Source organism: Mustelus asterias, chromosome 22, assembly GCF_964213995.1.
Source record: "Mustelus asterias chromosome 22, sMusAst1.hap1.1, whole genome shotgun sequence".
NCBI lineage: Eukaryota > Metazoa > Chordata > Chondrichthyes > Carcharhiniformes > Triakidae > Mustelus > Mustelus asterias.
In genome coordinates, this window is record NC_135822.1 from 36304691 (window position 1) to 36332487 (window position 27797).

At 45.6% G+C, this 27797-nt stretch overlaps 1 protein-coding gene across 1 annotated transcript in view; it reads right to left on the bottom strand.

Annotated features, from left to right (window-relative positions):
- nphp4 (nephronophthisis 4) overlaps window positions 1-27797 on the bottom strand; it is a 479472-nt gene that overhangs the window by 97525 nt on the left and 354150 nt on the right. Inside the window, exons 13-14 of the mRNA XM_078239167.1 lie at window positions 16770-16961; window positions 4185-4351 (exon numbers count right to left, since the gene is read on the bottom strand). Of these exons, the coding sequence (XP_078095293.1) occupies window positions 4185-4351; window positions 16770-16961 (359 nt within the window). The remainder of the gene's footprint in view (window positions 1-4184; window positions 4352-16769; window positions 16962-27797) is intronic.

The window sequence follows — 27797 nt, forward strand, 5'->3', positions numbered from 1 at the left end:
TCAAGTTACAGACCATAACCTTCTAGAAATCAAATCTGTAAAAGTGTTTCCTTTTGAGAATAAGGATAAACAGTTTTATCAAAAGAAACCTGGTGAAAATTTACACCGGAAATAATCATATAAAAATGGGAAGACAGAACTGTAATAAATTTCATTATTTTTAAAAGGAGTTGTTTTTCCACTGTAAGGACAGACCCTTAAAATGTACATCTCAGCTCTCCTGACTTTTACCGTCCGAGATATGAAACAGAACTTTGAAAATGCAATCAGGCCTCTCAATAACAACTATAAGCAGCACCCTCCACAAACATAATGTAACGTTAACTCCACGGAAGGGGTGGTGATTGGGGGCAGAAGAAAAGCCCTTTGAGCAACCTCGAGATCTCCCTCGTAAATTCCTCCCCAATTCTGAGCACGGCTGTGTTTCAATTTCCTTAGGAATGTAGTGTTAGAAATACTAAGGGAGGTTAGTAACCAATTTTACAGTTAAATCAGGAGGGGTTAAGTCCTAACGTAGAAAGTCGAGAACAAAACATTATGCGAGAGCTAGATGCCAACATGTCTGCATTGGTGCCTGGATAGATAAGGAGATGCTGACACTCAAGGTTGATCTAACCACACAAGTATGAGAAGTTTTGGGCAGCATGGTGGCACAGTCATAGAAATCATAGAAACCCTACAGTGCAGAAGGAGGCCATTCGGCCCATCGAGTCTGCACCGACCACAATCCCACCCAGGCCCTACCCCCCCACATATTTACCCGCTAATCCCTCTAACCTACGCATCTCAGGGGCAATTTTAACCTGGCCAATCAACCTAACCTGCACATCTTTGGACTGTGGGAGGAAACCGGAGCACCCGGAGGAAACCCACGCAAACACGAGGAGAATGTGCAAACTCCACACAGACAGTGACCCGAGCCGGGAATCGAACCCGGAACCCTGGAGCTGTGAAGCAGCAGTGCTAACCACTGTGCTACCGTGCCGCTCTGCTGCCTCACAGCGCCAGGGACCCGGGTTCAATTCCGGTCTTGGGTCACATTCTGTGTGGAGGTCGCACGTTCTCCCTGTGTCTGCGTGGATTTCCTCCAGGTGCTCTGGTTTCCTCCCACAGTCCAAAGGCGTGAGGGTTAGGTGGATTGGCCATGCTAAATTGCCCCTTAATGTCCCACAATGTGTACGTTAGGCGGATTAGCTGTGGTAAATGCGTGGAGTAATGGAGATAAGGCGGAGGAGAGAGCCAGGCTAAGATCCTCTATCAGAGAGTTGTTGCAGAGTCAATGAGCCGAATGGGCACTGTAGAGATTCTATGAAGTGTCAGAGGAGCTTTAAACACCTTGCACAATAAACTCAAAGCTCATAGCATGGAAATAGGCCATGCGGCCCAACTTGTCCATGCCGCCCAGTTTTTACCACTAAGCTAGTCCCAATTGCCTGTATTTGGTCCATATCCCTCTATACCCATCTTACCCATGTAACTATCTAAATGCTTTTTAAAAGACAAAATTGTACCCACCTCTGCTACTGCCTCTGGCAGCTTGTTCCAGGCACTCACCATCTTGTGTGTGAAAGAATTGCCCCTCTGGACCCTTTTGTATCTCTCCCCTCTCACCTTAAACCTGTGCCCTCTAGTTTTAGATTCCCCTACCTTTGGGAAAAGATGTTTACTATCTACTTGATCTATGTCCCTCATTATTTCATAGACCTCTATAAGATCACCCCTAAGCCTCCTACACTCCAAGAAAAAAGTCCCAGTCTATCCAGCCTCTCCTTATAACTTAAACCGTCAAGTCTCGTAGCACCCTAGTTAATCTTTTCTGCACTCTTTCTAGTTTAATAATATCCTTTCTATAATGTGACCAGAACTGTACACAGTATTCGAAGTGTGGCCTTACCAATGTCTTGTACAAATTCAACAAGACGTCCCAACTCCTGTATTCAATGTTCTGACCAATGAAATCAAGCATGCCCTGTCCACCCGTGACTGTCCACTATGCCACCAATCTTGGTGTCATCTGCAAATTTACTAACCATGCCTCCTAAATTCTCATCCAAATCATTCATATAAATAACAAATAACAGTGGACCCAGCACCGATCCCTGAGGCACATCGTTGGTTACAGGTCCCCAGTTTAAAAAACAATCCTCTACAACCACCCTCCGTCTTCTGTCGTCAAGCCAATTTTATATCCAATTGGCTACCTCACCCTGGATCCCGTGAGATTTAACCTTATGCATCAACCCACAATGTGGTATCGTGTCAAAGGCCTTGCAAAAGTCCATGTAGACAACATTGACTGCACTGCCCTCATCTACCTTCTTGGTTACCCCTTCAAAAAACACAATCAAATTTGTGAGATATGATTTTCCAATCACAAAGCCATGCTGACTGTCCCTAATCTGTCCTTGCATCTCTAAATGCCTGTAGATCCTGTCTCTCAGAATACCTTCTAACAACTTACCCACTACAGATGTTAGGCTCACTGGCTTCTGGTTCCCTGGTTTTTCCCTGCAGCCCTTCTTAAACAAAGGCACGACATTTGCTACCCTCCAATCTTCAGGCATCTCACTGTGGCTGGCGATGATTCAAATATTTCTGCTGGGAGAGCCGCAATTTCCCCCCTCGCCTCCCACAACGTCCTGGGATACATTTCCTCAGGTCCCAGAGATTTATCTACCTTGATGCATTTTAAGACTTCCAGCAACTCCTTCTCTGTAATATGTACATTCCTCAAGACATTGCTATTTATTTCCCCAAGTTCCCTAACATCCATTCCTTTCTCAATAGTAAATACCGATGAGAAATATTCATTTAGGATCTCACCCATCTCTTGTGGATCCACACATAGATGACCTTGTTGATCCTTAAGAGGCCCTACTCTCTCCCTAGTTACTCTTTTGCCCTTTATGTGTTTGTAGAACATGCATGAGAAGGGGAAGTTGTCTACAACTCCTGGCATATTTATATATTCCTCTTACATACTGCAGGTATACTTGCGTAATAACCTTACATAGCATTAGATACCCAAATGTATAAAGGCAAGCCACACTGTAGGGATTTAAAAGGGTTCCGAAGAGTCTACTGTGATTAGTCAGGTTTAACTCAGTTGGCTGGACGACTGGTTGGTGACACAGAGCAACGCCAACAGCATGGGTTCAATTCCCGTACCGGCTCAGGTTATTCATAAAGACCCCGGCTTCTCAGCTTTGTCCCTCACCTGAGGTGTAGTGACCTTCAGATTAAATCACCACCAGTCATCTGGAACTATGGCGACTTCACTTTTAAGCTATATTGTAAGTACATATTTTTGCACATTGTGACGTGACCAGTGTTGGCAAATTAAGCCAACTATGAAGACCAATCTCCATCAATTCTCAGATCTTTGCACTGGTCGTGCAAAAGAATAGTCCTATACCAAAATATACCCTTTGGTCTAATTGCTAAATCAAATTGGTATCTTAGAGACAAATTAGGCTAACAGTCATCTCATAATTTATATTTCTCATTATCAACAGAGGTGACAATGAAAATCTGTCTCTTTTCAATCAATGAAGGCACATGCTGCTAGATAAATGAGTTCAATTCACAAAATAAATTAAGCAAGTAATAAGTAATTCAATTAGCAAGGCATTTGCATCAATTCCTGTTAACCTGGTGGTTACAGTGTGGTACTCTCTACTACGGAAGGAGTGAAGACCGAAAGCGCAGATACATTTAAGGGTAAACTCGATAGGTACATGAGGAAGAGAGGAAATGATAGGGTTAGATCAGTGGTTCCCAAAGGGTGCAGCGCGCCACACTGGTGCGGCGAGAGAGGATGGCAAGTGTGGCGGGAAGATTCAAGGACAAATCAAAGAAACATTTAAACACGGTTTAAACAAGCATTGTTTTATACTGTATGTCCCATGACCATATTATAAAGTAGTTGTGTTCTATGTTATGAATCAAGCACTGCTAGGAGTTGTTTTTTTTTGTTTTTGAATGTATTTCTTATCAATAAAAAATTCGGTGTGGCGCGAGCAAATTTTTAATCCGAAAGTGCGGCCCAGTGAAAAAAGTTTGGGAACCACTGGTTTAGATGAAGAAGGGTAGGAGGAAGATCAGGTGAAGCATGAATCCCAGCATGGAGCTGTTCAAACAAATGACCTGCTCGTAGTGTGCTGTAAACATGTTGCAATACTCACTTAAATTACCAGTGCCATTTTTGTTTAGGGGCACAAGGATGAAAAGGCTAGACTTTTTCGAATTGCACATCTTCTCCAGTTTCAGCTGCTGTGTCGTCATCGGTGGAAAGCGGTAAAACTGAAAGGTAAAGTAGACTGACCTTGGCTGAAGACTACCCACAGGTACTCTGAAAGAAAAAACATTAAAGCAACTTACTGACAGTGCAGTACACTTTACTCAAATAGTTATCTCTTGCATGCGTCAGATGGACAAACTCCAATCGTTTTGCACCTTGGTGGCTAACGGGGCAGGTGCCAGCTGCTGAATGTAAAACTAAGTTACAGTGAGGTAAGTTATAAAAGACACCAATGGAAAGAGCAACCTCGTGTAATTGTGAATTCCCACTTTGAAATATTTTAAAATGTAGGCACACACATTCTCAAACAGGTAAAACACGAGGCGGTGCCACACAGCTCTACAACGGCCTCATTTCTGATTCATTACTGGATGTTGGCCTCACTAATAAGACCAATATTTGGCAGAGTTTGCTGATGTGAGCATCACAATCTTACACAAAAAGTCCTAGAGGCAGCAAAAATGTATGGATTCTAAGTGGACATGAGCAATAACCAGTCATTTGCCCCGGCCACGGTGTCTGTTGGAGATTTTACAATCTTTTCTCTGATTTCCCTAGGTTTAAAAAGTCAAGAAAAGGTGGAGGAAGACTTGTTTCACCAGGTTTACATCCCTTTTATGTCGCCCCTGACGTTTCTGGGACTTTGCCTCCAGGAGGGGATTGGCCGGGAGTAGGAGCAGGCCTACTGGAGTTTGCTAAGGATATGGGAGAGGGCATTCCCAGCTTCCCACTGATTTTCCTGGCTAAGCTCCGGCTGAAACTCGGTGCTATGGGCTGGTGGTGGTAATTCAGCCAACAGTCATCTTGCCTTCGGTGATGTGAGGCTGAAGACAGGGTGGTAAGCATGCCTTTTTTTTGGGGGACTGTCTTTCCTCACAAGGTCATTAGAAGCAATTGAAACCTTCCGACTATAGGTCCTTTGATTTGATTTATTATTGTCACATGTATTAGTACATAGTGAAAAGTATTGTTTCTTGCGCGCTATACAGACAGAGCATACCATTCATAAGGAAAGAAACGAGAGAGTGCAGAATGTAGAGTTACAGTTATAGCCAGGGTGTAGAGAAAGATCAGTTTAAGGCGAGGTAGGTGCATTCAAAAGTCTGATGGCAGCAGGGGAGAGTCGGTTGGCACATCCCGGTCGTGGTTTTTAAAGCTGACTAAATCCATTCATTTGAAAGCCATTGTTATTAAACTTCATGGTCTTTTGTCCTAGCGGCTGTGACCAGAAGGCGCCATGCTCCCTCTCGCTCCACACCAGTTCTGGAACATGAATTCCCCTCCTGGTGGCACAGTGGTTAGCACTGCTGCCTCACGGTGCCAAGGAACTGGACTCAATTCCCGGCTTGGGTCACTGTCTGTGTGGAGTTTGCACGGTCTCCGTGGATTTCCTCTGGGTGCTCTGGTTTCCTCCCACAGTCCAAAGATGTGCGGGTTAGGTGGATTGGCCGTGCTAAATTGCCCCTTAGTGTCAGAGGGGCTAGCTGGGTAAATGCATGGGATTATGAGGATAGGGCTTGGATGGGATTGTAGTCAGTGCAGATTCGATGAGCCAAATGGCCTCCTTCTGCACTGTAGAATTCAATGATAATGCCTCAACTCAAGTTGTGGTAAATTTTAATGCAACTGAATCTACATATAATGATAATTGAATAGGATACCTCATAGAAGAGAATCATCGAATCCCTACAGTGCAGAAGCAGGCCATTCAGCCCATTGAGTCTGCACTGACTCTGACAGAGCATTCCACCCAGGCCTTATACCCGTAATACCACGTATTTACCATAGAAATCATAGAAACCCTACAGTGCAGAAGGAGGCCATTCGGCCCATCGAGTCTGCACCGACCACAATCCCACCCAGGCCCTATCCCCACATATTTACCCGCTAATCCTGCTAACCTACGCATCTGAGGACTCTAAGGGGCAATTTTTAACCTGGCCAATCAACCTAACCCGCACATCTTTGGACTGTGGGAGGAAACCGGAGCACCCGGAGGAAACCCACGCAGACACGAGGAGAATGTGCAAACTCCACACAGACAGTGATCCGAGCCAGGAATCGAACCCGGGACCCTGGAGCTGTGAAGCAGCAGTGCTAACCACTGTGCTACCCTGCTCTTCCCCCTAATCTTTAGACACTAAGGGGCAATTTTGCATGGCCGATCCATCTAACCTGCACATCTTTGGACTGTGTGAGGAAACCAGAGCACCTGGAGGAAACCCACACAGACATGGGGAGAGCGTGCAAACTCCACACGGACAGTTACCCAAAGCCAGAATTGACCCCGGATCCCTGGCACTGAGAGGCACCACTGTGCCGCCCTATGTAAATCTCATTTAGAATTGAGGTAAATCCCACAACTACAACAAGGAAAGTGATCAAAAGCACTCATAACAAACGATACCCTTTGAATTTGATTGATGAAACATGCTCCAGGAATCAACTGTTTGAAAGAACAGAGACCACATCTAAATCTGTCAAAACATCAGGTATCAAAAAAGCTTTTGTTCAGTGACAACTACCCATGTGACACCAGAATGCTCAGTTAACACACAAAAAGAAAAACAGTGCAATAGATTTGATCTTTTGAGCCTTTCGTTGAAGTTTTTATGAGCTTTGCTGTCAAAAGCTGAGTAATTCAAAACCCAAAACTCTGACTGGCCGCCCGAAGGACAAGTGCTGAAATCATTTCCATGCTTCATTGACCAATTTAATATATCCTGCAATCTGCAAAGCCAATCTCTGAGAATAATAACTGGACTGTTGCAGATTCTTGCTAACTCCATGAACCTTTAAAAATGTTGGGTGAAACCCAGATGCCAAAGGCCCCCATTTCTGACAGATTCAATATTTGTCAGCAGCTGGAAAGGAGGGGGACAGATTCACACGAGGGAAACCAGAATTCAGCAGAGACACTTGAACTTGGCGCTGAGTTCAAACAGACTCCATTTTCTCTGTTGCAGTGTGGGAGTCATGAACAAATGGAGTAGGTGCAAATGCTCTTGAAGGCTGGATAAGGTCTGCTTAAGTGTCATGATCAGAAGTTATTTTTTAATACTCCATTCTTTAAACATGAAAAAACACCTTTTCTGGCAATGCTCCTTCCAAACTATATATCTCCTCGTCTCTTACCATTAAAGATTGACTTGATCCCTTTTCTCATATGTACGTTTATGCATGTGTTTCCTTTATAACCTGAGGCAAACTGCCCTTACTATCTCCAACGAGACCTTCTTTGCCTTAACCACCTGCTGATTTCTCCTTTCCCAGGTTTCTATTCTTCTCAGATTGAAATTGATGTTGAAAACCAAACCTTGATTGATGAACTAATACAAAATCATCTGCCATTTCTGCTGCTCATCTCACAGTTTTAACCCTTTACTCTTCCTCGTGTGTTCTCACTACTGCGGGAAGTGAATATTAAATTCCTACAAAATAATCGTTTCACTAAGAGCGTCATATCTCTGGTTTATTTTCAATGTTCTTATCCACCTATCAAAGTTACTATGGTTTAATTCTTTAAAAATTCTATACATCTTTGACCTGGTTCTTTCCTTAGATTTCTAAATGTTTATCTGCAGACTTCTGGCACTAGTTAATATGCACTTAAGGTGGCTTTTGTCACCTCATCATAATCCCTAGATACCGCCTCTGATAGTGATGCAAACACTTCACTAGCTCTACCTACCAACTTTGTTTGAACCAACAATACCTATATGGTCTGTGGCTATTTTAATTGTTTAGTTACTTTCTCAAATGAAATGAAAAAGGCTTCTACATCCTTCTCATCAAACCTCGATAGTGCTCGAATAAATTTAAACATATCCCCACTAGGCTTTTGACTTAGGGGCCTACGTCTTTCCCACCACTTTCTTCATCACTTTTCTCAACTACCACCTTTGCCTCCACCATTTTAAGTTGATGTTCTCTTCAGTTTCTGACGTTCAAATGCTCACTCTCTTTCCTTTGCTTCTAATTCAAGCTGTCTCATTTCTTTAGTTTGCTGTTTCGTTTGTAATTGAATTCTAGAAACCCCACCTTAAACATAAAATATATCAAAATAGCACAGCATCATCATGCCTGCCAGCGATGCCCATATCCCAGACAAAATGGAAACATTTCTATAGTTTTGAATGTATAATGGCAGTTTCTCCATTGAGAAAGGTTCTGTAATGCAGGTCAACATTTACACAATGATGGTCAATGTAATAGTGAACTTACCTTTGCAGAACAGATATCCTTTGTTCAATCACTGCATTAAAAATGCATCTACATTACTATACAGCATCTACTGGTGACATTCAAAGATGTCAAAATAATTCACACTTACCTTGCAAAATGTTCCCAACTCCTCAGCAGGTACTGAACTTAGAATCATAGATCCCTACAGTGCAGAAGGAGGTCATCTGACCCATTGAGCTTGCACCAACGACAATCCCACCCAGGCCCTGTCTCCTCAGCCCCATGTATTTACCCTGCCAATCACCCTGACCCTAAGGGACAATTTAATATGGCCAATCAACCTAACCCACACATTTTTTTCTGTGGGAGGAAATCCACGCAGACACAGGGAGAACGTGCACACAGACAGTCACCCAAGGCCGGAATTAAACCCAGGTCCCTGACACAGTGAGGCAGTGCTTTTTTGGGGAGCGGGGCAACTATCAAATCTGCACCAGCGCACAAAAATAGCACGGGAAAGGAAATTTGAATTTCCTATGGTTCTTACAGTAGTGACTCTGACCTCAGAAGTGCTGCATGCACAATTTGCACCCAAGGCCTTGATGAATCACGGAAAGGCTGTACAAAAATGGCATGGGTTCCAGAAGGCAGAGAGAATTGTTTTTCCAGTAAAAAATAAGTTCAGCATTTCACAACCAGAGACAAAAATCCCTGAGAGGACAGTTAGGGTCTTGGATTAATGCCTCATGCTACCTCAGGACAGTCCAATGCACCCCCAGTAAGCACTGAGTGTTAGCCTAGACTGCGTGCTTAATTCATTTGACTCTCTGACTCAGGGGTGAGATGCTCATGCTGGCAGAGTGAAATCTAACAAACACTTACTCTTAAATTATGGCAATTTAATGTTTCATTGTGACCAAGTTAAAGAAAATTATTTGTTGCTAACTGCTTTCACACTGCTCAATAAAGCACAAACGATTTCAATAATTGAAGAAACCAGTGTTTAAGATGATTTATGGTTCATTTAAGTGCCAGCTTCAAATGCTGATTACTGGACTGAATTATTGAATCAATTTGTCTACTAAGTACCACTGAGTAACAAGCAAACAGTTTTTTTGTGGGAGAATACATTATTGTCACTTTAACAGGGAGGGCTATGTTAGTTATTGACACAATTGCATCTGATCAATTCATTGTAGATTGGCGAGGGTTTTTATTTCTTAACTGTGGATTAATGATAAATTAAGAAAGTAATGCTACCTTCTCCATGAATACCCTGTGATTGGAGTTAATGTTTTGGTCTCGCTTTGCTGTTTTGTTCTGAGTTAGAGCTCAAAGTTGGGGAAGTGGTTTCTCAATGGTGAAACAGGCCATGTGAACTTGGACTATGTGATCCCTTGAGAAGACAATAAGTTTTGATACCACATATAAATATAAATATATATATATACATATATATATATATATATATATATATGTTTGTTGGGCACAAACGGTATTAACCCAACTAATTCTCACTTTGAATTTTTGAGCACTCTAAGTAGAGAACCCAGCGATGCCTCTAAAAATTGATCGAGTCTCCTCGTTAATTTTGCTCCAGTGTCTATGGGCGGAATTTCCCTATGTTATAACAGTGACTGCACTTCAGAAATGCTGCATTTGTCACAAGCTTGGTAGTGACCCTGCTGCCAACTAAAACCCAAGTGCCATTCGGCCCATCGATTCTGCCCCGACCACAATCCCACCCAGGCCCTATCCCCATAACCCCATGCATTTACCCTAGCTAGTCCCCTTGACACTAAGGAGCAATTTAGCATGGCCAATCCACCTAACGCACATCTTTGGACTGTGGGAGGAAACCGGAGCACCCGGAGGAAACCCACGCAGACACAGGGAGAATGTGCAAATTCCACACAGACAGTGACCCAAGCCAGGAATCGAACCTGGGTTCCTGGCACTGTGAGGCAGTAGTGCTAGTCACTGTGCTACCATGCTGCCTCATCCCATCACCACTGGCATTAACCCAGTGATGGGCAGGCGACTTGCCACATGAGAAGCATGATTGAAAAAAACATGTAGGGTTGTTGTGTGATCCTTGGGGGAGGCGGCATGGGGGTGCCAGCAGATGGTGGGGAAGGTCTGATTGTTTTGATTTGATTTATTATTGTCACATGTATTGACATACAGTGAAAAGTATTGTTTCTTGCGCGCTGTACAGACAAAGCATATCGTTCATAGAGAAGGAAAGGAGAGACTGCAGAATGTAGTCATAGCTAGGGTGTGGAGAAAGATCAACTTAATGCGAAGTAGGTCCATTCAAAGTCTGATGGCAGCAGGAAAGAAGCTGTTCTTGAGTTGGTTGGTACGTGACCTCAAACCTTTGTATCTTTTTCCCAATGGAAGAAGGTGGAAGAGAGAATGTCCGGGCTGCATGGCATCCTTAATTATGCTGGCTGATTTACCGAGGCAGTGGGAAGTGTAGACAGAGTCAATGGATGGGAGGCTGGTTTGCGTGATGAATTGGGCTTCATTCATGACCCTTTGTAGTTTTTTGCGGTCTTGGACAGTACAGGAGCCATACCAAGCTGTGATACAACCACAAAGAATGCTTTCTGTGGTACATCTGTAAAAGTTGGTGAGAGTCGTAGCAGACACGCCAAATTTCCTTAGCCCCCTGAGAGATAGAAGCGTTGGTGGGCTTTCTCAACTATAGTGTCAATGTGGAGGGACCAGGACAGGTTGTTGGTGATCTGGACACCTAGAAACTTGAAGCTCTCGACCATTTCCACTTCATCCCTGTTGATGTAGACAGGGGCATGTTCTCCACTACGCTTCCTGAAGTCGATGACTATCTCCTTCATTTCACTGACATTGAGGGAGAGATTATTGTCGTTGCACTAGTTCATCAGATTCTCTATCTCTTTCCTGTCCTCCGTCCCACCATTGTTTGATATCCGACCCACCACGGTGGTGCCATCAGCAAACTTGAAAATCGAGTTGGTGGGGAATTTGGCCACACAGTCAACAGGTGTATAAGGAGTATCATAAGGGGCTGAGGACACAGCCTTGTGGGGCTTCGGTGTTGAGGATGATTGTGGAGTAGGTGTTGCCTACCCTTACTGATTGTGGTCTGTGGGTTAGGAATCCAATCACATAGGGAGGAGTCGAGTCCCAGGCCACGGAGTTTGGGGAGTTTTGTAGGAATAATGGTGTTGAAGGCTGAGCTGTAGTCAATAAATAGGAGTCTGACTTAGGTGTCTTTGGTATCCAGGTGCTCTAGGGTTGAGCATAGGGCCAGGGATATGGCGTCTGCTGTGGACCTGTTGCAGCGGTAGGCAAACTGCCGTGGATCCAGGCAATCTGGAATTGATTTGTGCTATGACTAACCTATCAAAGCACTTCATAATGATGGATGTCAGAGCCACTAGCCGATAATCATTAAGGCACATGAGAGCTGAGAGTCAACGCTCCGCCTTTTCTGCCGACCCCCTTCTCCGCAATCCCTACCCCATGATCCCCCTGTCCTCCCACCATATCTCACCTTTGATCTGGGATCCAATAATGATCCTGATCCTTGGTTGTGTGTCATACTAACAGTGGCCACCGCCTCCCTGATGGTGCTATCATCCAATTGAGCTGCTAGTCCACTGGGTCGGACTTCCACTCACAGGGTCCTTGATGCCTGGGAAGGCCTGCTGTTGTCCAGTTAAATGCATGAGCGCCATTTAATTTGGTGGGCCTTTCCTAACGGAGGTGACATGCTGGGCTCTCACCAGCTCTCCAGCAATCGGTCGAGACACTATCACCTCACAACAGTGAACGAGAGCAATACATTTCCAAACTCAGATGATGTGTGATTTAAATTGGAGCTCAGAGGTGATGGCATTCCCATGGACTTTTTGCCCTTGTCCATCTAGGCTGTAATGTCACAGTTTTGGAAGATACTGACAAAGGAGCCTTGGTGAGATGTTGCAGTGCATCTTGTAGATGGTACACACTGCTGCCACTGTGCATCGGTGATGCATGGAGTAAATGTTTAAGGCGATGAATGGGGTGCCACTCAAGTGGGCTGCTTTGATCTGGATCGTGTTGAGCTTCCTTAGCATTGTTGGAGCTGCACTCACCCAGGTAAGCAGAGTGTGTTCCACCACACACCTGACCGGAGTTTGTAGATGGTTGCCATGACTCACCTGATGAAGGAGCAGTGCTCTGAAAGCTCGTGCTACCAAATAAACCTGTTGGACTTTAACCTGGTGTTGTGAGACTACTTACTTTGTAGATGGTTAACAGGCTTTGAGGAGTCAGAGTTACTCGCTGAAGAATTTGCAGCCTCTGACTTGATTTCGTAGTCACTGTACTTATGTGGCTAATCCAATTGAGTTTCTGATTAGTGGCAACCCCCAGAATTTTGATGGCGGGGATTCAGTGATGGTAATGCTGTTGAATATCAAGGAGAGATGGTAAGATTCTCTCTCTTGAAGACAGGCATTGCCTGGCGCTTGTGGAATACAAATGTTACTTGTCATTTGTCAGTCCAAGCCTGGATATTATTACCCAAGTCTTGATGAATGCAGGTACAGGCAGCTTCACCATCTGAGGAGTTGTGAATGGTACTGAACGCTTCCATAATCAGTGAACACCCTCACTTCTAACCTTACAGAGGGAAGGCTATTGATGAAGCAGCTGAAGATGCTTGCATCTAGGACATTATCCTGAGGAACTCCTGCAGTGATGTCCTGGGGCTGAGATGCTTATCCTCCAACAACCACAACCATTGTCTTTTGTGCTGGTGATTTTTCTATAAATATTGAATAGAGGAAATGTTGCTATAAATACTAAATAGAAGAAATATTCATAAGCTGCTGCATATAGTGACCATAACAATACCTCTCGGCAATCATGGTGGTGAATCCACATCGTACTGCTCCATAGCCCAGGTTATTGCTACAGCTCTTTATTTAAAGTTAAAAATCATTCATGCTGTGCATCATCCTTTGACTCTCTCTCTCTCGCCTCCATCAGGTTTAAGGTCAGCTACTTTGGCAAATGCAACAGTCAACCTAATTTGGCTGCTTATCAGCTGTGATAACACATCCCTGCAGTTGTATTAGCAAATCCTGCCAGAGGGTGCTTTAGGGCTTAAATTGATGTTCCACTTCTCGGTTTCAGGTCTCCTTCATGTGTCATAGATTTAGCCTTCGAGGGACACTCTGAATTGAGTCATTTGTGCCTGTAAGAATATTAAATTGAAATGTCTCGGGGTGGATAGCTACTGCTTGGCTTCTCAGCTCCCCGCTGGCTCCATTTATTTTCGCCAACGTGCTGTAATTCTAAGTTTCAAACGTGCGATTGTGGAAAATAGAAGCATAAGAAATAGAAGCATGAATAGGCCAATCGGCCCCTCAAGCCTGCTCTGTCATGCAATAGGATCATGGCTCATCTGAGGTCTCAATTCCACTTGCTTGCCTGTCCGCCCAAAGCCCTCATCTCCCTCGTCAATCAAACATTTGTCCAACTCAGCCTTGAATATGACCCATAAATGACCCATGGATATGACCCAGCCTCCAATGCTCTAGGGTAGAGAATTCCAAACACTAGCGACCCTCTGAGAAGACATTCTTCCTCACCTCACTCTTAAATGGGAGACCTGTGTGGAGTTTGCACATTCTCCTCGTGTCTGCGTGGGTTTCCTCCGGGTGCTCCGGTTTCCTCCCATAGTCCAAAGATGTGCGGGTTAGGTTGATTGGCTCGGTTAAAGAAATTGCCCCTTAGAGTCCTGGGATGCGTAGGTTAGAGGGATTAGTGGGTAAAATATGTGGGGGTAGGGCCTGGGTGGGATTGTGGTCGGTGCAGATTCGATGGGCCGAATGGCCTCCTTCTGCACTGTAGGGTTTCTATGATAATTTCTATGACCCCTTATTTTTAAACTGTGCTCCCTATTTCTCGAAACCCGCCCCCCTCAGGAGAGGAAACATCCTCAGAGCAACCACTCTCTGTTTTGAACAGCAGGCATCAACTTGACAATATTTAAGATGGAGATAGATAGGTTCTTGATCGGTAAGGGGATCAAAGGTTACAGGGAAAAGGCGGGAGGATGAGGTTGAGAAACATATCAGCCACAGTCGAATGGCGGAGTAGAATCAATAGGCCAAATGGTCCAATTCTGCTCCTGTGTCTTAAGGCCTAATCAAACCGGTAGACTGGTGTATGTCTGACTGATGCCTAGCAACCACTTACCATGGATGTCCAGCAGAGAGCTCAAGTTTGGCATTCACTGTCACAAACCTTTTCCCAACGCCTGCGGTCACCATCTTTGTTCCCAGGCCTGAACAATTTTACTAGGCCCAAGTGTTTTAGTTTTTGTGGGAGATTACTAAAATGCACTTACCCATATCCTGAGTTGCAACCCGTATTTCTAAATCACTACAAAGTAACATGTTTTCTTTCTGGCCACTTGTGGAGAATTTTGGTAATGAAGTGTTAAGAAGGCAATTTAAGACTGAAACATTCAGCAACTCCTGATGTGTTCCTCACAGAAAAATTGCTAAGGGTTGTTTTGTAGTTGTCGACAGCCAATGAAATGTTAGATCACGAGAAATGATCACCGCAGCATTGCTACCGAGCAGTAAGGAATACAATACTGCTACTGTTCAGCTGGAAATCAAAATAGTCAATGGCATTTTGCTTCTGAAAATGACCTGACACATACTATATTCGCTACCTGTCTTAGAACAAGGGCCCTTCTATCCAATAGAGTACCAGCCACCCTATCCTGTAATACCTCTATTCAGTGGGCTAAACACCCCATCATAATAATGGGCTGTGCCCTTCTGGAGGTTGCAACTACTTTGGATGGGAATTAGACAGAGAAAATAATCTCCACAGTGTGTTCCGCCTTTGAAGCTAAGAAGAACTTGCATTTATGGAACACTTCTCACTTCCTCAGAACATTCCAAAGCATTTTACAGCCAATGATTTACTTTTAAAATATAGTCACTGATGTAATCCAGAAAACAGAGGGTGGTGAACCTGTGGAATTCTCTAACACAGAAAGCTGCGGAGGCCAAGTCACTGAATATAGTTAAGGAGGAAAGAGATAGATTTCTAGACTCTGAAGGTGTCAAGGGGTATGGGGAGAATGCGCAGCATGGCGCTGAGATAATGGATCAGCCATAATCATGTTGGATGGCGGAACGGGCTCAATGGGCTGAATGACAGCTCACAGCGCCAGGGTTCAACTCTGGCCTCAGGTCACTGTGTGGAGTTTGCACGTTCTGCCCGTGTCTGCGTGGGTTTCCTCCGGGTGCTCCGGTTTCCTCCCACACTCCAAAGATGTGCGGGTTAGGTGGATTGGCCATGATAAATTGCCCCTGAGTGTAAGGGGGATTAGGAGGGTAAATATGTGGGGTTACGGGGATGGAACCTGGGTGGGATTGTTGTCGGTGCAGGCTCGATGGGTCAAACGGCCTCCTTCTGCACTGTAGAGTCTATGACCTACTTGTGCTCCTATTTTCTATGTTTCTAGAGACAGAGGTGGAGTTCGACAGTGCACCTCAGTCCCATCCCCCCCGGTCACCTCAGATAATGAGGCAGAGCAACCATTTGATGAAAACCCTTCAATGCATTCACCCGAACCCTCCATCAGTGCACAGACATGCAGCTCAGTGGATCTAGTTCCAGACTAGGTTCAGTGTCACTATCTGGTGATCACTCACAGACATCTGTCCAAGCGGAGACAGTGACAGCTGAGGTCCATGGCGCTCGGAGGACCGCTGGAACCCAGACTCCAGCAGAACCTGAATCTAAGGACAAGCCTCTGGAATCGGCCAGGAGAAAATGTTGGAGATGCAAAAACAGGCAGGGGAAAATCAGGCAGAGATGCCAGGTGCCGTCACCAGACTGAATGGAACATTCAGTGCACATCAAAGTCTCCATGGGAAGAGTGATGGCAACCTTGCTGGTGGCTAACATGGCCCGCACAGCACCAGGAGAGTCTCTCTAATATTCCCCACACAGTGTGGCCTCAACTACAGGACAGTCACTCCGATATTACCCAGACAGTGTGGCCCACACAGCACCAGGACAGTCTCTCCAATATTCCCCACACAGTGTGGTCTGCATGGTTTCAGGACTGTCGCCTCAATATTACCCAGACAATGTGGCCCCAGGGCAGGACAGTCTCTTTAATAAGTCCCAGTGAACATGGCCTCTCTTGTAAATCAACACACGCCAGCTACTCAAGATAATGGACAGCTAAGAGTGCAGACATTCCATTCCTCCTTACCTGCTGAAAGCCAGAAATTGCAGAATAATCTCATTGCATTGAAGATTATCTGATTTTTCCCTCTGCAGATTAAAGTTTGAAAGTTCATCAGGGTCAATCACTGTGGCCAGTTCATTGTTATCATCCAGGATCTCAGGGAAGCCAACACCATGCATCTGCGCTAAAGCTGCTCTCGAAATCACAGAGGTAGTCCTAGGGACCAAACACAACAATCGTTAAGAACAAAGATAGCTGCTTTTCAGGCAATGTTAGGAGGGATACTTTTTGTTCACCAGCACTCGGTTTAAATTCATCCCAGCCAGATAAGCAGAGTTCTCCTTTTCAGCATCCTCAGTGCAATTAGTCCAAGGATAAACAAACTCAGAGCCGAAAATTCCGAAAAGTGACAGTTACCATCAGACTAAAGTAAAGTTTATTTATCAGTGTCACAAGGAGGCTTACATTAACACTGCAATGAGGTTACTGTGAAAATTTCCTTGGAGCCTGTTCGGGTACGCGGGCGGTACACAAGCGGCACAGTGGCTAGCACTGCTGCCTCACAGTGCCAGGGACCTGGGTTCAATTCCCAGCTTGGGTCTGTCTGTGCGTGGGTTTCCTCCCACAGTCCAAAAATGTGCAGGTTAGGTTGATTGGCCATGGTAATTTGTCCCTTAGTGTCCTGGGATGTGTAGGTTAGAGGGATTAGTGGGGTAAATGTGGGGATAGGGCCTGGGGTGGGATTGTTGTCGGTGCAGACTCGATGGGCTGAATGGCCTCCTTCTGCACTGTAAGGTTTCTATGATTCTATGATACACTGAGGGAGAATTTAGCATGGTCAATGCACCTAACCAGCACGTCTTTCGCACTGTGGGAGGAAATCGGAGCACCCGGAGGGAACCCACGCAGACACGGGGAGAACGTGCAAACTCTGCATAGACAGTGACCCAAGCCGGGAATCGAACCCAGGTCCCTGGCGCTGTGAGGCAGCAGTGCCACTCTGCTCCTACTTTTTGGACCTTGCACCGGAGCTCTGCATTCCTGACAAGGAGTGCCGAACTAAGCCTGTTCTGGGAGTCCTTCCTCAGCGCAGAGACTCACGCCCCTATTTCTAGCACTTCCCACCATGTTCTGGGATGTCTTCATTCACTAAAACAGTGGAAAGCTTTGGGACATTTAAACAGCGTTTCACTGAGTTCGTGAATGAGTGTGAGTGAGGTAAGGGTGCCAGCTGGGTAGGTTGACAGGGTGGGTGAGGTGATAAGGTGATGAGATCAGGTGGTTGGGATGGGGGCAGGTGGAGTTGGAGGGTGGGGGGTGGGGGGGGGGGCGGTGAGTGTCTTTTGGAAGTACATTCTGAAGAAGGTCGCACATTTGTTAGACCCTGTGGGAATTCTGAAACAGGGCTTGCTACTCTGTACCCACTACACTGCATTAAAATTCTTCAGCGTCTGTATCGCCTGCTAATTTTCAATGGGATCTTTAAGCTCAGCTGCTTTGCAGCAGCTAGTGCCGTAATAAAGGGACAAACAGAAATAGAAAGTCATAGAGGTTTACAGCATGGAAACAGGCCCTTCGGCTCAACCTGTCCATGCCACCCTTTTTTTTAAAACCCCTAAACTAGTCCCAATTGCCCGTGTTTGGCCCATATCCCTCTATACCCATCTTACTCATGTAACTGTCTAAACGCTTTTTAAAAGACAAAATTTACCCGCCTCTATTACTACCTCTGGCAGCTTGTTCCAGACACTCACCACCCTCTGTGTGAAAAAATTGCCCCTCTGGACACTTTTGTATCTCTCCTCTCTCACCTTAAACCTATGCCCTGTAGTTTTAGACTCCCCTACCTCTGGGAAAAGATATTGACGATCTAGCTGATCTATGCCCCTCATTATTTTATAGACCTCTATAAGATCAACCCTCAGCCTCCTACGCTCCAGAGAAAAAAGTCCCAGTCTATCCAGCCTCTCCGTATAACTCAAAGAAAACTCTGGAAATGCTCAGAAGGTCTGGCAGCACCTGTGGAGGCAGAACACCTCAGCGGAGTATCGATTCTGGCCGGGGGAGATTCGGACAGCACAACATGTCCCCAGCCCCAGAGTAAAAGTACAAATGAAAGCAGAGCGAAGGAGCACACGGCCCTTTGTTTAGAGTAAAGTAAAAGCAAAAATACTGCGGACGCTGGAATCTAAACCTGAAACACAAAATGCTGGAAAATCTCAGCAGGTCTGATAACATCTGTGGAGAGAGAATAGAGCCAACGTTTCGGGTCTGGAAGCAGGTTCAGAGCAGAGTCATGCAGACTTGAGTCGGAGGGTCAGGGGAGAGTAGGAGGGTCCAGAGGAGAGCCGGAGGGTCCGGGGGAGAGCGGGAGGGTCCGGGGAGAGCCGGAGGGCCCGGGGAGAGCCGGAGGGCCCGGGGGGAGCCGGAGGGCCCGGGGGAGAGCCGGAGGGCCCGGGGGAGAGCCGGAGGGTCCGGGGGAGAGCCGGAGGGCCCGGGGAGAGCCGGAGGGCCCAGGGAGAGCCAGAGGGCCCAGGGAGAGCCAGAGGGCCCAGGGAGAGCCAGAGGGCCCAGGGAGAGCCAGAGGGCCCAGGGAGAGCCAGAGGGCCCAGGGAGAGCCAGAGGGCCCAGGGAGAGCCAGAGGGCCCAGGGAGAGCCAGAGGGCCCAGGGAGAGCCAGAGGGCCCAGGGAGAGCCAGAGGGCCCAGGGAGAGCCAGAGGGCCCAGGGAGAGCCAGAGGGCCCAGGGAGAGCCAGAGGGCCCAGGGAGAGCCAGAGGGCCCAGGGAGAGCCAGAGGGCCCAGGGAGAGCCAGAGTTTCAGGGTGGGTGAGAGTCAGATCTTTATGTAATTGAGAAGAACCTCCCTGCCCTTCTCAACCCCTACAGCACAACTTCAAAATGCATATTCTCACATAAACTTACAGCCAACGCTGTCCCCACCTCCTTTCAGCTACTGCTCTGAATCCCGGCAGCTGCTAATGTCCAGTCGCCTCGCTGAAGATCAGTAAAACTACTCTGGATGAGTTCTTAATGAGTATTAACACTGTATTAATAAGAGAGGGCTGGCTCCAAAGCCCGCTGCCCCTGCCTTCAGGAAAACGGCAGGAGCAGAAACAGAAATCGCAGTCCCTAACACACTCCTCAGTGGCCATTGTTTCCACCATCCCATCTCCACTCCAGTCTCCTCGGGGCCAGGAAAATCCAGATCCAAGTCTCACATGAGGTGCCCAATTTTAACTCTTTGTAAGTGAATGGATTTTCCGGAACTACCCTTGGCAGGAATCACCACAGGCAGGATGGAAAATTGATGGTTCAGCCAAAGGTCCATTGACTTTGGGTGGGAATTTCAGTTGAAATCCTGCCCCTGTAGATCCCAGTAAATTGGTGGTGTTTTCAGGCCTTGTTTTTCCGATTGAGTCCAAGTTTTCTAAAACCATGGATATTCACATGACCTGTCATGCGTTCAGTATAAAAGCTAACATTACTTGTCAACTGTGTTCTCAAGAAATAATTGATGAGGAAATTATACATTTTATATACCTCTTTAAAGTGCTTGCCATTGATTGACCATTCAGTCATGGTCACAGTGGCACAGTGGTTAGCACTGCTGCCTCACAGCGCCAGGGACCTGGGTTCGATTCCTGGCTTGGGTCTCTGAGTGGAGTCTGTACGTTCTCCCCGTGTCTGCGTGGGTTTCCTCCAGGTGCTCTGGTTTCCTCCCACTGTCCATGGATTGGCCATGCTAAATTACCCCTTAGTGTCAGGGGGACTAGCTAGGATAAATGCATAGCATTATGGGGATAGGGCCTGGGTAGAATTGTAGTCAGTGCAGATTCGATGGGCCAAATAGCCTCCTTCTGCACAATAGGATATAGGATTCTAAAGACTTGATTTTGTGTTCATCGTCAAGAGAATACTCTGTATACAAATCTATTGTTCGCAAACATTGTAGAGATCTAATTCTCAAATTAATATAATATATATTGGGACAGATTAGTCATTTTGTTTCGCTGCATCACTGTGGTCTCAATTAATTCCTGAAAATCAAAATATATCAACAGGCTCTGAAATGAAATGGCGCTGCTTTCATTTTCAGAGACAAAATGGCATCAAAGCATCCAATATGGCAGGCTACATATACACACTCATTATGCCTCTGTCCGCCATATTGGTAAAGGCAGGGAAAGTGGTGTACAGCGCCTGCACCTTACACAAGTGCTGGGAACTTTGCATATAAAACAGCAGGACTATTTGATCCTCAGTTTGTGAAACAGGGCAACTACTTCCATGTAAATGTGATCCCTTCGACTGCAGTCTGCAGATTGCCAACAAAAGGATAAGTTAAAAAAACATATTTACCCGAGTGTGGAGTCAGGAGGTTCAGAAACTCTCAATCCACATTAAAACTACACAGGCAGATGCTGAACGCTGTTTGCCCTTCTCTTGATTGTCTCCCTCTCCCTCCTTCCTTCCGCCCATCCATCTGTCAGTCCCTCCTGGTCCCCTACCCAGGTGCCCTTGCTCCTGATTACTTTGCTCCCTCTCCCAGGTCCAAATGAAGGTCTCCGCTGGTATGAGGAAAAGATGAAGAAGAAACTGGAGAAGGTGAGGGTTTGGGATTGGACTTTGGCTTAGTAAATATATCAATACATTTCCCAGAAATGTCACTGGTTCTAACCCTGGTACAGTCATTGATGACACATCCTGGGTCACAGAAAAATTGGACAAACTCCTCAATGCACAGCTTGCAATCTTTGTGATTCACAATGTGCAGAAACACAAAGAGAGGCTATTCAGCCTGAATTCAAATACAATAACGCTCCTTCCATGCTGCAATTATTTTCCTGCTGGAAATAAAACATGTTCTCAGAGAGTGAGCATGTTTTAGGCGGCATAATAGCATGGTTCACAACAAATCTTTTACAGAGAAATAGGTATTCTCTTTCGAAGGCTCTGACAAAGGGTCCTCCTGACTCAAAACATTGGTTCTATTCTCATCCCCATAGGTGCTGTCAGACCTGCAGAGATTTTCCAGCATTTTCTGTTTTTGTTTCAGATTCCAGCATCCGCAGTATTTTGCTTTTATTCTCTTTCTATCTTTCTGTTTTTTGGCTCCTCTCCTTTGTCCCAACATGCAGCCCCCCCCCCCCCCCCCCCCCCACCCCCCACCCCGCCACACATGGTCATCAGTCCCTTGTTGGTCAGTTTTGCTCCCACTCTGCACTGACCTCTGTTCCCCTATTAACACATTCTGCTATCTTATTTTTTGCCACTATTAGCACTCTTCAGTCAGTTCTTAATGGCACCATTAACATTCCCCTTGTCTTGAGTCCATTAAGAAGTCTTACAACACCAGGTTAAAGTCCAGCAGGTTTATTTGGTATCACAAGTTTTTGGAGCACTACTCCTTCAGCAGGTGAGTGGAGAGTTGGGTTCACAAGCACAGCATATATATAGACAAAGGCACAATTGCAAGATAATGGTTGGAATGCGAGTCTTAACATGCTGCACAATGGCATGGACTGCATCTCTATGTCTTGAAAAATGATGAATTTTCAAAGAACTAAGAAAAGTACAGTACAGGGACAGGCCCTTTGACCCTCCAGGCCTGTGCCGATCATGATGCCCTAACTAAACTAAAAAAAACCTTCTGCCCATACTCAGTCCACATCCCTCTATTCCCTCCTTATTCATGTACCCATCCAGATGCCTCGTAACTGTTGATAATGTGCCTGCTTCCACTATCTCCTCTGGCAGCAATGTCTAACTAGCTTTGATAACTATATTATCGAGCTCTTCCTGATGGTTTTCCAAGGGATGTTATTTCCATGGTCTTTGAAGCTTGGGAATCATTGTATGCCATAGTTCAGTAAAGCATCTCCATCATTCAAGCACTCAATTCATTGCTGGCCAAATATGCATCCACCTCCTTTCAAAGAAGTTAAACGACACTGCATTAATTGCTGTTGATGGAAGTATGTGAAACACATCCACTACCGTGTCAGAAAATCACTTTTTCTAATCTCTAGTCTTGCTTTCACTGTCCAATTTGTATAGCCGATAACACGTGCACATTATTCATGTCCCTCAGGACTCTTGAAAGACCTGAATCACGACCCTAATCAATCTTTCCATTTGGTGCACTCAACATCCTGAGATCTTCTAGCCGTTTAATATTGCTGCACTTAACTGAGATTTGGACAGACCGGTGACTGAGATTCAGGGGGACCAGCATCTAAGAGCTGAGTGTCTCCACTTAATGTTGCTAAGTCCTTATTCTGGTGCAGGCCAGAAAATAAATTCTTCTTCGAGGAGTTTGAAATGATTAAAAGCGTTACAAGGGTACATCAAGAGAAACTGGTCCCTCAGGTGAGGGTGTCCAAAACACAGGGCTATAGCCTTAAAATGAGAATGAGCCCTTTGAGGAATCACTTCTGCATGACAAGGGTAGTGGAAAATCTGGAACCCTCTCCTCCCAACAGCTGATGGGGTTGGGAATGAGTTGCAAATTTCATATTTGGGATTGGTAGGTTTTGGGATTGGGAGGTTTTGGGATTTGGAGGTTTTGGGATTGGGAGGTTTTGGGATTGAGAAGTTTTTAATGGGCAGGGTTAGGTGGAACCAAGGTGGGTAAATGAAAGTAAGAAACAGATTGTCCGTGCTCTAACTGAATGGCAGAAGAGGTTTGCGGGGATGAACGGCCATTTCTAAGAGATGATGAGGCTGCAGCCCAGAAGGCAGAGTTAGCATCACCGGCAGCCTGGCCATGAGCTGCAGCCTCCTGAAATCAAAACTAAAACAGTCAGTAATTTGGCCTTCTTCTCGAATGCTCTGGAAAGCCATTAAAGTCCTTTTCGAGAGAAGGAGACACATTTTCAGGGATAAGGGTCAAACAGGAATTAGAATCTGAGTGGGCCGCGAGTGGAAATCGAGATTGAATCTGTCAGATAATGCTATTGCCCCCACCTTTTTATTCTGTATGCCAGAATGTTCCAGTGAATTGGGAGGATGCCTATTATGTTGCTGCACAGATTACATTATAAAATTCTCATCCATCTACACTCTAGTATAGCGGGATGCAAGGGACATCTGCGCATCACCAGGTTGCTTGAGGTATTGAAGGACTTAAAATTTATAAGAATTATTCACAGAATGATTGTTGACAGTAAGCTGTTTAGAAATTGGTGCGTGTATTTAAAATTTTAGAAAAATCCCCAACTGGTTCTGAAAGATTGTAGCCTAATTTTGTTTTGTTCATTTGTGGGACATGGGTGTCGCTGACTGGCCAGCATTTATTGCCCATCCCTAGTTGCCCGAGGGCAGTTGGCAGTCAACCACATTGCTGTGGGTCTGGAGTAGGCCAGACCAGGTGAGGCTGGAGATTGCCTTCCCTGAAAGACATTAGTGGACCAGATGGGTTTTTCCAACAAACAATGGTTTCATGGTCATGAGTAGATTCTTAATTCCAGATATTTCTTATCTAGATATTTCAAATTCTACCATCTGCCGTGGCAAGATTCAAACCCAGGACCCCAGAACATTTGCTGAGTTTCTGGATTAATAGTCTAGCGATAATACCACTAGGCCATCGCCTCCCTCGCCTTGGGCCAAGGGCAGTGGTGGGTCTATGGAATCGACAGAAGTATCATTTTTTCATCCAAAACTGTCTCCACTGGATAACTGGCCAAAAAATAACTCAAAAAAATGCTAGATGTGGTCTAACCTCACGGATGCCTGACCCAAGGCCCACTGTAACTTTTAATCAAATGCTCTTGAGATACATCCAAGAATGTGATTAGTCTTGTAAGTCGTGCTACCCTGGCTGGACACACTGAGCAAATGAAACAAAATGATTTGAGAGGCTAACATTTATGTAGCAATTTATCACTCAGAAAAAAATCTCTTCATATAGGAGTTACTTGGAATTGTACTAACTTCATATCATCACAATCAAATCCCTTTATAATGGACACTTCTTCATCAAGCACCACATTTCATGCTTCTTGCTCCACTCGAATTTAAATTATGCACATTAAAATTCATCTGCCATTAATTAACCCATCCACAGAACTAGTTTAAAGACCTTTGATTGCCATCAATCACTTCAACTCATCACCAGGTCACATAACATAGTACCAGCAGTCAATATTAGAATTAGCTTCCTACTTATCATTTATAAATAGCACAAATGGCAGGGGACTCAGAAAAGACCAATCATCCATTTCTATCCCTGACAGAGTTTCTTCCATTTACCATATAATCCCTACAGTGCATAAAGAGACCATTCGGCCCATTAAGCCTGTACCAACAATCCCACACAGACCCTGTCGCCATAACCATGTTAATCTCTCTGACACTAAGGGGCAATTTAGCATAGCCAATCAACCTAACCGGCACATCTTTGGGCACCAAGAGACAACTTAGCATGGCCTATCCACCTAGCCTGCACATCCTCGGACTGTGGGAGGAAACCAGAATACCTGGAGGAAACCCACACAGGCACGGGGAGAATGTGCAAACAGGCAGTCACCCGAAGCCAGAATTGAACCCGGGTCCCTGGTGCTATGAGGCAGCAGTGCTAACCACTGTGCCGTCTTTTGCTTACTCCAGCCAAACCACTTTTCATTCCAACAAGCTAATTTGCCATTCGCTTCCTCATCCTTAATCTTCTCGAAAAGACTTAAATGTGAAACTTTAATTAAGTGTTTTCCCAAAACACATTTTATTCACTAGATAATCCTCAGAAACAGGTTCAGTTGCTGCTTCATAATGTTATCAAGAAAATGGCTCTGTTGCATCCAAATCAGTGCTTAGTCTTCCCTAGGACTGTTTTGATGGGGTTTTATTTCCTCTGAGTGACGTGAAGATAGTGATTTTTTAAAACGATCCATTAAAAACTATTCACAAAGAGCTCACGTTAAGCACATTGCTCTGTAGACTTGCCGTACTGTGCAAACTAGTGCACTGTGGGATCGCACGATCCATATTTTCTCAGCAGTTCAACTGAGTCAGCAAAGAAGAACAGTTGCAATGTTAATCACCTCTTGTGTCTACTTGTGTACTGATTAATCTGAAAAGTACCAGGACCAAACAACAGAGCCTCTTTGTAATCTGACACTGCTCCCATGCTTACATCGTCACTGTCTCCATTCTCACTGCCTTCTTGAAAGTTAACCCACGGAAAGCGACTGGCCCGATGGGGTACCCGGACAAGCACTCAGATCCGGCACGGACCAGCTAGCGAGGTTATTTGCAGACATCTTTAGCCTCTCTTTATACCAATCTGAGGTCCCTACCAGCTTCAAGAAGACAACCATCACCCCTGTATCAAAGAAAAGCCAGGCAGCATGCCTTAATGACTACCGTCCAGCGGTTCTAACATTCATCATCATAAAGTGCTTCGAAAGGTTAGTCATGGCACGCATCAACTCTGGTCTCCCAGATTGCCTGGATCCACTATAGTTGCCTATTGATGCAACAGGTCCACAGCAGATGCCATTTCCCTGGCCCTACATTCAACCCTGGATCACCTGGATAACAAAGAAACCTATGCCAGACTCCTATTTATTCACTCCAGCTGAGCCTTCAACTATTTTTATACCAACAAAACTCACCTCCAAACTCCGTGACCTAGGGCTCGGCTCCTTCCTCTGCGACAGGATCCTAGACTTCCTAATCCACAGACCGCAATCAGTAAGGATAGGCAATGACACCTCCTCCATGATTATTTTCAACACCAGTGCCCGGCAAGGCTGTGTCCTCAACACTTCACTCGATATACACTTATGACTGCGTGGCCAAATTCTGCTCCAACTCAATTTTCAAGTTTGCTGATGACACCACCGTAGTGGGTCGGATCTCAAACAATGACGAGACAGAGTACAGGAATGAGATAGGGAATCTGGTGAGCTGGTGCGGCAACAATAATCTCTCCCTCAATGTCAGTAAAATGAAGGAAATAGTCATCGACTTCAGGGAGCGTAGTGGAGAACATGCCCCTGTCTACATTAAAGGTGATGAAGTGGAGATGGTCGAGAGCTTCAAGTTTTTAAGTGTCCAGATCACCAGCAATCTGTCTTGGTCCCCCCACACTGACGCCACCAACGCCTCTACTTTCTCAGAAGGCTAAGGAAATTCAGCATGTCCATTATGACTCTCACTGATTTCTTCAAGCCTGTGAGCTGAGGTCAGGTGAATGATTCAGCTGCCGGCTTGCCAGGTGACTCAGAGGGGAATTCAACGATGCATAATTAATGAGGCTCCAAATGCAGAATCCGGCAGGGATCCTGCCATTCAGATTGGCAAGACAGGTCCCACCGAGTCGCTCACTACCGCACTTATTCTCAAAATAGGAAAATTCTACTCATTCGTGGAGTGAATCATAGAATCCCTACAGTGCAGAAGGAGGCCATTCAGGCCATCGAGCCTACACAGACAATAATCCCACCCAGGCTCTATTCCTTTAACCTACGTATTTACCCTGCTAATCCCCCTGACACTAAGGGGCATCCACCTAACTGTGGGGGGAAGCCAGAGCACCCGCAGGAAACCCACGCAGACATGGGGAGAACGTGCAAATTCCACACAATGGAGGCTTTGGAGAGAGTGCAGAGGAGGTTTACCAGGATGTTGCCTGGTATGGAAGGGCTTAGTTATGAGGGGAGATTGGGTAAACTGGGGTTGTTCTCACTGGAAAACGGAGGATGAGGGGTGACCTAATAGAGGTGTATAAAATTATGAAAGGCATAGATAGGGTGAACGGTGGGAAGCTTTTTCCCAGGTCGGTGGTGACGTTCACGAGGGGTCATAGATTCAAGGTGAGGGGGGGGGGAGGGGGGAGGTTTAACACGGATATCAGAAGGACGTATTTTACACAGAGGGTGGTGGGGGCCTGGAATGCGCTGCCGGGCAAGGTGGTGGAGGCGGACACACTGGGAACGTTTAAGACTTATCTAGATAGCCACATGAACAGAGTGGGAATGGAGGGATACAAAAGAATGGTCTAGTTTGGACCAGGGAGCGGCGCGGGCTTGGAGGGCCGAAGGGCCTGTTC